The following is an 11,190-nucleotide window of genomic DNA, read 5'->3' on the forward strand; positions in this document are numbered from 1 at the left end:
CTAATCATAGCTGAGTGATTACTGCTCTCCAGTCTACAATTTAGAAGGGAAAGGGGCTACAAAGAAGAGAGCATTACTTTTCATCAGCCTTCGGCATCTCCCACTTTCAGTTCCAAACTGGCAGCTGCTGTTCTGAGAGGTGAGAGGGGAAAGCCTGCACACCATTGCTCCCTTCAGTGCTTTCCTACAATGATGAAGAGAACTTCAGGGTGTCTCTAGGGCTTCTCCTCTACAAAGCCCCAAACCGACGTTTTAAATGACATGCCTGATCTATCTTCTCTATTTAGACACTACCCTTAAGCTATCTACCCAGAAAAAGAAAAGTCAGAAGGTTTTGTGGAGACCCAGCAAAGTCTGCTGCCCTCTGACAGAATCCATGCCCACTATAGGTGCTCAGCTCTGTCATTCACATGGTCTCAGGTGGTTATCTTTGGGAAAGTCAGTTTTGGGGGCTTGTTGAAATTGTAGAGATATCCACTTCTTCAACGCTTGGATCTTTATTGAAAACCTGTAAACTTTGCCAGACACCTACTCTTAACCAAGACAGAGTCTTTAAAACCTTGTGAGTGGACATTTTTAGACATTTTTAGTGATATATGGAAATCTCACTCACCAATCACTGGACACTGATATATTTTAGTTGAAGAAGAAGCAACTTTATTTTAAATGCAGCAACAACACATTTATTATTTCTAATTTTTGTTATTATCTCTGGGTTTTACCTCTTTAATTTGGATAATTTAGGGGTTTGACCTGATGTTGAATATGAAACAAATGTGATTTAAAAAAATCAGTCTTGATCTGAAGCTATTACGGTAGAAGGAATGCAAGCCTAGTATGGTGTGAAATCCCGGGTTCAATCCCCATCACGAAAGAAAAAGAAGAACGTCAGTGTGTCCTTTCTACAGAAATTAAACTTACAGATACTTTTAAAAAATCAAAGTTGGAGCCAGGCAGTGGTGGCGCATGCCTTTAATCCCAGCACTTGGGAGGCAGAGGCAGGCAGACCTCTGTGAGTTCGAGTTCAGCATGATCTACAGAGTGAGTTCCAGGACAGGCTCCAAAGCTACACAGAGAAACCCTGTCTCAAAAACCAAAAAAAAAAAAAGATATATATGATATATGTGATGTAATTGTCACCATGGTGGGCCAGTGAGCAACAACTCCTGTAACTGACACCAGTTTCTACTTCATTTTGTCTTACCTAATTCAATAGCTTTTGTTAGTGATGGGTCCCACAGGCACTGCACTGTGGTGTTTATTTGACAAAATGGCACGTTGTGTTTGTACTGGCCTGTTTTCCCTGAGGCTTGCTTATACTGATTCCACAGCACATTTCCTCTGAGCGATAAAAGCAAACGAATAAACAGTAAATTGAAAATAGACACCACCAGGCTGATTATAAGAATTGTACTCAATATGGCCACTTTCATGTCTTTAATTTATAATCTTTTCTAAGTTTAGAAAGAAAAGGCATGAGAACCCAAGTAAGTTATTTCAATATCAAATTATGAAATTATTTTTATATTACATAGCTGTAAAATTTTTTTCTAAAAGGATAAGTAACATGAATAGGGAACAAATACTTTCTATAAGGTTATTAAACAAATACAAAATCATTCCAAAAAGCTTTACATTTTTAATTTCTCTTTTTAATTAAAAATTACATTCTTGAGAATTAAATGGGGGGAAAACCTGTTAATACCCAGCTCATGCCAAAAGGAATCAAGCCCATAAAGCCAGGAAATACCAAAGCTAATCATCATGCACAAAGAAATGCTCACTCACCTCATTAACCACACATACCATTTTCTTTTTACATTTTTAAAACTAGGAGTGTCTGCTGAGTTTTGAGTAAAAATTCCTGTAGAATGTTTTTATGACACCTAGAGTACCCAGAACTATGCCTGGCACACGGCGGTCATTCATTAAATGCATGTTGAATAAAAATGAGTGAACAAGTGACTGAATTTGACGGTAAGACAGAAATTGATGCTGAGCTTTGTCATAATGCTTATGGTCTCATATTGTAGATATATTCTGTAGAGAATGGAGAGGCCAGTTTGTGTTTGCCCTTTGTATCTTCTACCTAGCTGATTGGATTCTCCGACACAGAGTCAGGACCTCTGGGATAAAGGCTCAGTGGTGAGCTGAGGTCTTGTTGAGTTCTGGCTTTCCCAGCTGACAGGAAGAGGTGAAAGGTAATCCCTCTCCCACAGCTGTCTTCCTACTGCAGAGCTGTCAAGGAAGTGACTGACATGAAGCAGGCTCTGCTGCTTCTCACTGTGCAGAGAGATCCTGTGTTCTTGGATGGACCCCAGTGCTGGTACACACAGGTGCTAAGAGATGGTCTCTAAGAGGGTGGGTGAGCAATGCATAGGATAAACAGCCAGTTGCTTGTGTCCCATGAGCTTCGAACATGTGTTTGAAATGCCTGGCATTGGAGAAGAGCTTTTACTGTATAAGTGCCACAATAAGGGAATAATGGGTTGGTTACATGTCCAAACTTTGGGAAAGAAAATAGTCTTCTTCTTCTTTTTTTCAATCTCAGTTTCCTGTAGCAGATAAGTTTTATTTTGGTGGGAGATAGTTGAACTACTGTTTTAATAAGATCGGACAGTCTCACTCATGGACATCCATGTCTGATTTTATTTATACACTGAAAGAACTTATTCTATCTTTCAGGCTAAGTCCATAGCATTTATAAATACTGTGCCCATGCCTTCAGGGATAAGAATAAATTACAAGCTCTTAGCCTGGATCAAAATAATTTCTTAAACATTAGGCTATGTGGGCTAGAGATGTGTGGCCAGAAATTATATCAACTAGTGCCCCTCAGGGCAACACTTAAGTAGATCCCAATGTGCACAGTGACAAGCATAGTTGTGCAAAGCAGGGGCCCTGGGAACCTGTTTTATCTATTGACACATCAGAGCATTCCCCTCATGACTGAATGGAATGCTGGCTTTGTGGTGTCAAATAGAGTGCTTGTAACAAATCTCTAAGAAAATCAGAAATATCAAAATATTGAAAACGCTTCTTAGGAGAAATTCAAGTTTACTTTAAACATATTCACTATGACTATTACAGGGAAATTTGTTTCTAAGTCAGCAACAAGCATGGCAAAGAAAAATAAAGATTATTACTGTCCCATTATCTGAACTTAAAAACATATCCACAGTTTGTGCTTAAAAGATTTCTTGACATATTATATATTCTTAAGAAATCCAGCTAAGAGAAATAGCAAAACCATTAGGTTCGTTTATCTGAGCTGGATCTCCTAAGAAGTCTTCCCCTCCCCCAATTCCTAAAGAGACTGGAGAACTGGGGTCCTTATAGCCACAGGACTCAGAATAAACATAGATGGAATGAATGTAACAAAGGCTTTTGAGTCATTTCATACCATAGTTAGGCACAGCACTGTCTGTATAATAACTTGTGGGACACTGATAATCTACTCTCAGATGTCTGAATTCTACAGAACCCGAAAGCCCTTTAAATCACAGGGTGAGGGGAAGGAGGCTGTGTACAGTGTAAACATTCTGAGGTTAGTTTGTCTTCTTCCTGGAATCCACAGTGAAATTGAAGTGGGGGAGTGGAGCAGGAGCCCTCAAATGGGAGAATTGCTTGGGAAAAAGCTTCAGTCAACTTGACTGATACATTTTTGCCTCAAGAATGATTGTTACCAGCCTTTTCTACTCTACTCTCCACTCACATTCCCACATTCTCCACCATGCTTTGGTCATTTTCTTGTTCTACATTTTCACTGGAGAGTCTATAGAAAAGAGTGAGAACTTAATATAAACCACCAAGAATACAGAAGGCTGAAATAAGCCATGTTTGGACCAAGGTATACTCAGACACCACAGTGGTATGCATCTAGAAACAAAGCCAACTTCTTGAAGACTTTGCAAAGTTCTGAAGGAGACTGTTTCACATCATAAATTACAGCTAAAATCTTATTTCAGCTCAGGCTTTCTCTGTCAGCACACTCTAAATCACTTAATCATTTAGTAGCATTTGACATGTTTCTCTAAAAATAATCAACTATAGAATATTAGCTACACAAAGATAACCTTATATGGTTTTCCTTGTGAATTGAAGAACAGAGTGTCTTGGCCTTGACACAAGAGCTTGGCCATGTCATCATCTTGTACAACTATGAAAACATTTTCAATTTTGAACAACTCACTCTATGAGAATAAGGAAAGAAAATAATGTGAAGCCTTTGATAGATAAACCTTACAATATTGAGAGAAACTTTACACAGCACTTTTAGAGGCTTCAATTCATGGAGGTTCAAGTGTCAGCTCAAAGGCAAATGTAAGCTTTCACTGTGAAGATCCTAGTGCTTGCTAAGTGTTTTGTCAAAGGAATCTGCAGCCAACATGTGAAGCAGTCCACTGGGGATGTGACGTCTTCAGTTTCTGGGTTACTTGAATCTGCTACTGATCTGTTCTTTGGTTTGGCCAACACCCTCAAACAGAAGGGATCAACTTTCCTGCTTCTTTATATTTAGACATTTGTAGAAACTCTTAAGTGGAAAAAAGCCCCTTGATCTGATGTCCTTTGTATGACATCACTTGTGCACAGGCATTCCTCTCTTAGTGACTGGTGGAGCCACTATATGGAATGTGCATAGAGCTGTTTGTTAATAGATTTCAAGTCACCCAGAGACAATAGCTTTCCCACGTATTAGCTTTTTTTTTTTTTTCCAAAGAGACTAATTGTCATGTGCTTAATTGGGTCTTCCTTTTTTTCTCTTTTAAATAAATGAATCTCAAAGATCACCTTGGTTTCATTTTTGGCACAAAATGCTTCTGCTATCACAGTGTCTTTAAATGGCACCAAGATATTACTGAAATATCTCAGTTACTTGACTGGTAATGAGAGCATTGTTATTAAATTTGGAGGATGATGATACTCCCCTCCCAGTGACATTGAGCCCTCTTCTATTGCTGTGTCTACATTTTCTTCACCTTTACTGGAAGAAAAACTGTTACCTCAAAAGTTAACTCTGAGGCTGGTCCCTCAATGTTTACTTTTCCAATTAGTTAACTTTACTCAAATTTGTTAAGAACTACAAGGGATCTATGTAAGGTAGTGAGAAAAGTGAATTTGTTCATAATGATAATTGATGGTGTCACAAGCAAAAATAAAATGCCTGACTTCCTACCATGATCACCTCATTCAAAACTCATTTGAGGGTTCAGTGAAGGACTCTTACATTTCTACAGGCCAGCAGTTTAATGTTATGTGTGCTCCAACATACCTGAATAGATGTTAAAGACCAGAAATGTTACCTGTCAGGACTATGTCTCTATAGTTCTTTCTCTCTTATGGTGGCATACCCAGTCTTAAAAGCAAGGCCATCTAACATCACTCCAGTGTGTTCCTAGGTTAATTTTAAGCTCTTGACCACCACTGCACACAGATTCCATTTAGATCCTTATCACAGTAGTTAACATAAAAATCCAATATGCCTTCCAGTTTACAAGCAGGGTTTATAAAGTTCAACTTGCTTACATAAAAAGGAAGCAATTATTATATATATTCAGTTATTGTTGTAAGTACAATACAAAAGAGAACTACATTTTAAGTAAAATACAGAATTAATTCAAAAGGTCATTATTTGCTTAAGAACTTAAAAATCTATCCCCAGCCATCCATCAATCTTTTTAAAATATTTTACTGCTAAGCCAAACCAAATCAAAGCAATGGAGCAGTCAATCAGTAAAATATTACATCACTTTAGCATCCAGAGGTATTCTCAACTCTTTTGCTTTCTACATAGCTTTGATACTTGGGCTAATGCAACTCAATGGTCAGACAGTGGGTTCTTATATGTAACAAAGTAGATGCCTCCATCATTTTAGTATAAGTAGGAAGTTCATAGTAAGCAGCTTGTGAATAAGGAGAGATTAAGCCTTATATTGGGTATTTGAACAGTAGCTTTTAGTTCAGGTGTATATACACACCATGTTGTCTTATACACACAAGCATATCACAGATGTTAAGATATTCATATCAACGTAGAGGTATTATTTGAGGTAGTGGTCAGAACCAAGAGTACACTAGTAACATACAATATGACAAAATCTATCAAAATTTCAAATCCATACACTTTTGGACTTAGTAATTGTAGTTTTAGAGATTTACACTTTAGAGGCAATTACACATATGCATGTGTACAAATTTGTGTGTATGAATTATTTATAGTCATGTTTGTAATGACAGAAAATGAAAAAGAAAACACTCCAAACATCAATTTCCCTTCTTATTTTAATACACAAACACAAACATTCTAATAGCTTTTATTATTTGCTTACTATGCACTAGGCCCAGGGCCACATGTTATCTGTCTACTTATTTATCTACAAATTCATATGACATTTGGTATCATATCCTTGTGTCATTTTAAAATATACACTGTGGATGATTGGATTTTCCGTGTTTTCATCTGTTTTATGTTCTAGAATGTAAGCTCATCCTTGTGCATCCCAGTGTGAAGGATTCAAAGAAGTTATTGTTTCTCACATAGTTTACATGAGTGTTTGAAGTGTTGAATAGTTTCAGATTTCTTAGTTTCTTGAAAATCTCCCCTGGCATCAGCACAGGGTCCTCTTGATAAAGGATACCACAGGGCAAAATGGCTCCAATGGAAAGTTTCTAGGGACCCTGTGCTATAAAGAAGTATGGCAGGGAATGGCAGGGCATGGCAAGGCAGACAGTTTTCCCAAGGTCGTCAGCTCCTTGCCAGAATTCATGTAAAACCTTGCCCACATTTTAGAATGACTTCAAGGGTTGACAAGAGTTGTGACATTCTGTGGTTTGTCAGCATTTTGGAACTCTGTATTTATTGACCTTCAGATGAATGTAATAGATTCAAAAAGACACTTCTGTGCTGTGAGTGCATATCAATAAAGAGCTGATGGACTCAGAATCCCCCCAAATTGTATATATTGGATTTCCACAGAGAGTTGTAACAACCTGTCAAAGAGTTAGAGCTTACTTCTTTAGCAGTCCAAAGCTCTCACTTTGGAAGACATTTCAAACAGCAGTCACAGTTCACTAAAGTTATGCTTTAGGAATGATAATGCCAAATGATCTGAAATTCTAAAGATATATTTTAAAAAGTTACTTGCTGCCATAACTTTTTTAGGGGAATAAAATGACTTTTAATTCATTTTAGGTGTTTTGGTAAATAGTCTTTAGAATAGCACCCACTAACAATGTATATTATAGACTATCTGAAAAGGACTCCTAGACTTCAATTCTGACATTTCAAATGAATTCTGAAAATGTTTACCATGTGTCTTACTTAATGTGATCATGTGTCACAATTCCACCTATGCACTCAAGCTGAGGTAAAGGAAGTTCAGGCTGGAGAAGGATGTGCTGTGTTTTAGCATTCTTAGTATAGTGTGATAAGGAAGGTCACAGGTTCTAGGACAACATAAACTGGGTTCAAGCCCAGAGTAATCACTTTCTAATGGTGTGATATCAAGCAAGTTACTTCTTCACCTCTTCAGTGACTTAAATCAGGGTTGATAGCAACACATTCTGAGTCATGTCATATAAGTAATTTAATTAAATAAAATGAGTACATATTGCCCAATAAATACTGGCCACCGTTAGTGCCTCAAACTAAACCAAAGGCAACAATACAGGATTTGTAGGAATTCATACTGACCCTCATAGCTGTGGGACCCAAGTTGATGACTTGGGTTTGTTTCAGACAGATTTAGATGACTAACTGTTTAGTTTTATATATAATGACTCATCAGTTTGTTTCAGAAGTAAAAACACAGCTTTAGTAGATTGAATAGCTTCAGGGTAAAGGATATAACTTCCCAGGGAAATAAAAGACAAACTTTGAAAAGAAATTTGCACATTCAGTCAGGTATTCTCAGGTTTATCAAAAGTGTCATTTGACCAGACAGAAAGCACAGTGGTCTTAGAAGAGTCAATTTATATCTGGTCTGATGGCAACACCAGGGAAGAAAATGTTCTCAACCCCACCTTCCACACAACCGTTCAATGGCTGGGTGATGTAGGGAGGCTTGTAACTTGGTTAAACATATAGGTCAATCAAGGCTGCTCCCAACAGAACTTCCATCAACTTTCTGTGCATGCCTAGCAAAAGTAGATTCTAATCGCAGCTGTTTTTAAATTTCTCACACTTTCCACTGCAAAGCTTCTCAGCTCAGTTTTGAAGAGTTGAACTGACATGCTTCCCTCAGCCACCATGGAAAGACCCCACCTACCACTCTATAAGAAGTAAGTGAGTGGGGTCACTGCTGATCCTCCCAGAGTTGACTACTGATCCTCCCAGAGTTGACTACACATAAGGAACTGTTCAGCCTGTATGTCTCCAGACAAACCCATAGTTTGTCAAAGCATTTGCTACCTCAGATTTTAGTATTTCCTTTTTTTTTTTTTCTTTAAATTTCTGGTAGCACTTCCTTCCAGGGTCTGGATCCTAATCTATGTCCCATCTCTAAGCCTCAGAAATGTCTGGAATTCCCTTAAAATGTGGCTACTGGGATTAGGATTCCCAGAGACTGATGAAGGGAAATGTCAAGGGTTGTCTTGTGATAATGATTCTTGTCACTTAGGTTGTAGTTCTCCATGTGACCTTCCCCAACTCTGTACAGAGGCCAGGGTTGGCCTTCAACAGGTCCACAAAGTGTACTCTCATACCTTTACACTTTGGTTGTTTTTACTCTGTGTGACTTTCTATTGCTAAGAACGGGAAGCAGCGCTACACATTTGTACAACTCCAGACATTTCTGGTTCTCTCAATTGGTCTGTTTTTGTTAACATCACAAATTTGTTATAGGTGGGCACTAGAAACTTTATTGGGGAGTGGAAGAAAATGAGATTCACAGGTGACAGGATGTCTCCCGACTTCCAAAACCACCTGGAGTCAACATTGTGGATATTCATGTCCTGCCTTGTTCTCTGAGCCTATTTCTTCTGAGGGCTGTGGAAACCACAGCAATGTTACTACTGAAAAATTTGTAGACTTTATGGCAGAGTTCTCCTTTGTCTTGTCCATGAAATAAACAGAGATAGTATCAGGAGGCTTACATTTTGGGATCTGACATACTGGAGCCTGATGGCCGCCTCTACCTCATGGAGCCTCCGATTAGGCATCTGTAAAATGGCAATAACTGTCTGCTTGTGGGTTGCTGGAATGGATAAAGGAAGTAACACATCTAACTGAACATATTTATTCCATGAAGAGTATCCAAGGCTACTTGCAGCAAAGAATTACGTTTTACTTACTCACCAGTCCGGGCCTCTTTCTTCTAAGCCATTTGTTTCCTAAAACTTTACTGGACCCCTACTTTCTGGGTCCTCAAAACAATGCTTTCTAAAATTATCTTGCCCGTCTAAAGATGTAAAATCTGTTTGGGGAAGATTTGCATTCCTAGCAAACTCTCAGTTAGTAGACCAGACTTTTAGAGACTGTACCTAGAAAGACTGACTTCAGGACTTGTGATCCTCAAACGTTAAGTTTTGTCATAGTCCCATAGAAAGGATTTTTAAAAATATATAACTGAGATAATCTACTCCAGAGCCCCTGATTCAGGATGCTTGGGTTGGAGAACTCCAATTCTTCTTTCGTAACAGGTCTCCAATTATAGCAATGTTACTGCTCAAAACGCTACACTTGTCAGACAGAGGCTGAGAAAAAAACTCAGAAGAAAATGTGGTTCAGTGGTCACTAGTAGTTGAGGAGCAGTGTTCTCGAGGAAGCCCTCCCCCATACTTTAGAGGTTGTTTCACTTACCGACTCCCCGCCCCCTTCCCGCTCCCAGCCCCTCACATCAGGTGCGTTACCTTGTAGACGTTAATGGGGATGTCGATGACGATGTGTAGTAGGTCTCCCAGAGCCAGACTGGCAATCAAGATGTTGGGACCATTTCGCATGCACTTGTTCTTGTAGATGATTCTCAACAGCGTGGAGTTCCCGATGATGCCTAGCACGAAGACGAGGCAGGACACAATCGTGTTGATGTATTTAAAAGTCTTGCTGATCTCAGTATTTCGTTGGCACGGAGGAGGGAAGGATCTTGGCTGGACTCCAGCCACCCTCCCTCCTTTGGGCACCTCCGCAGGTGCTAAGGAACGCGTCAGACTCGAGTTGGAACCTCTTGTCCAGGAGGTCTTAGTGGGTGGCGTCATTACCTCTCTAGTCCCCAGAAGAGACGGTGTAGCTTGGGCAGGTGGGAATCCTCTTTCCTCTCCCCAAACTCCCAACAAGCCGCAGGCCAGCAGCAGCGCCACCAAGGCGCGTCCGCACTGGCTTGCCGGCGGCTGCATGTTACAGCTTGCTCCAGTGAGAGTCCGGTAGCTGCTCCGCTGTTTTCAGTCTGGAGACCAACACGGGAATGAAGACAGGACACTTTTGTCAGCTACCCCAGCCAGCCACGCCTCTGCAACACTCACACTAGCCCGGTCGCCACTACCCGCGTAACAGTAACTTAAGTTTGCGCGCCAATGGGGAACTTGGGTGTGCGCCACCCGCCCGCCCGCATCCAGTCTCCTTCCTGACCCTGCTCTCTGCGTTTTAATCCCCAGCTCCTGGCCTTGCCACAGACCACTCGCGGCGGGGCGGAGCATTTTGACAAGGGTGTTTCAGACAGGGGAGGCTGGGTGTCCCAGGGAAAGAACACTCGTGTTTGCCGGGAAGAAGCTAAGCGTGGGGACCCGGCATGAAGGCACCTAGCGGGCAAGGGCATGAATCAATGCACTCAGCACGAACTGGAAAGACTGTGTGCATCAACTCTCCTGTTTTCCCAGTGACTTCACTCAGTCGCTTTACAACACAGTCTCAGTTTGAATCGCTGTAACGTGTTAAGTTGCACTTATTTCCAAGTCCCCAAACTACTAAGCCAAGCGGGAAGCCTCAGAGCAAGATCCAGTCTCACAGATTTTAATTTCAACACTAAATCGGAGTGGTTAGTTACCGGCTTACAAATTGGAAGCCCCAGGCTCAGAGCCACCAGCAGGGAACCTCCTTCCCAGGTCCTAGGGGGCTTGCAGCTCGCAGCCGGATCTCAGCCGCTCCCCAGCACGCCTCCTACAGCTTTAGGTAGCCCTGGCTCTGACGAAAATTGAGAGAATGCCAGGCAGTGGGTCTTCAGCAGCTCACTGGGGGCTCGGCTGTCCCCAGACAAA

General features: G+C 40.6%; 1 protein-coding gene across 1 annotated transcript in view; it reads right to left on the reverse strand.

The window, feature by feature from the left end:
• The window catches only part of Ednrb (endothelin receptor type B), a 28,945-nt gene extending 18,372 nt beyond the window's left edge, over nucleotides 1-10,573 (reverse strand). The window contains exon 1 of the mRNA XM_036199447.1: nucleotides 9,850-10,573. Within this exon, the coding sequence (XP_036055340.1) occupies nucleotides 9,850-10,332 (483 nt within the window). The 5' untranslated portion in view covers nucleotides 10,333-10,573. The remainder of the gene's footprint in view (nucleotides 1-9,849) is intronic.
• Nucleotides 10,574-11,190: the final 617 nt, after the last annotated feature.

The sequence above is a fragment of the Onychomys torridus genome, chromosome 9 (genome assembly GCF_903995425.1).
Source record: "Onychomys torridus chromosome 9, mOncTor1.1, whole genome shotgun sequence".
In the NCBI taxonomy this organism is placed as follows: domain Eukaryota; kingdom Metazoa; phylum Chordata; class Mammalia; order Rodentia; family Cricetidae; genus Onychomys; species Onychomys torridus.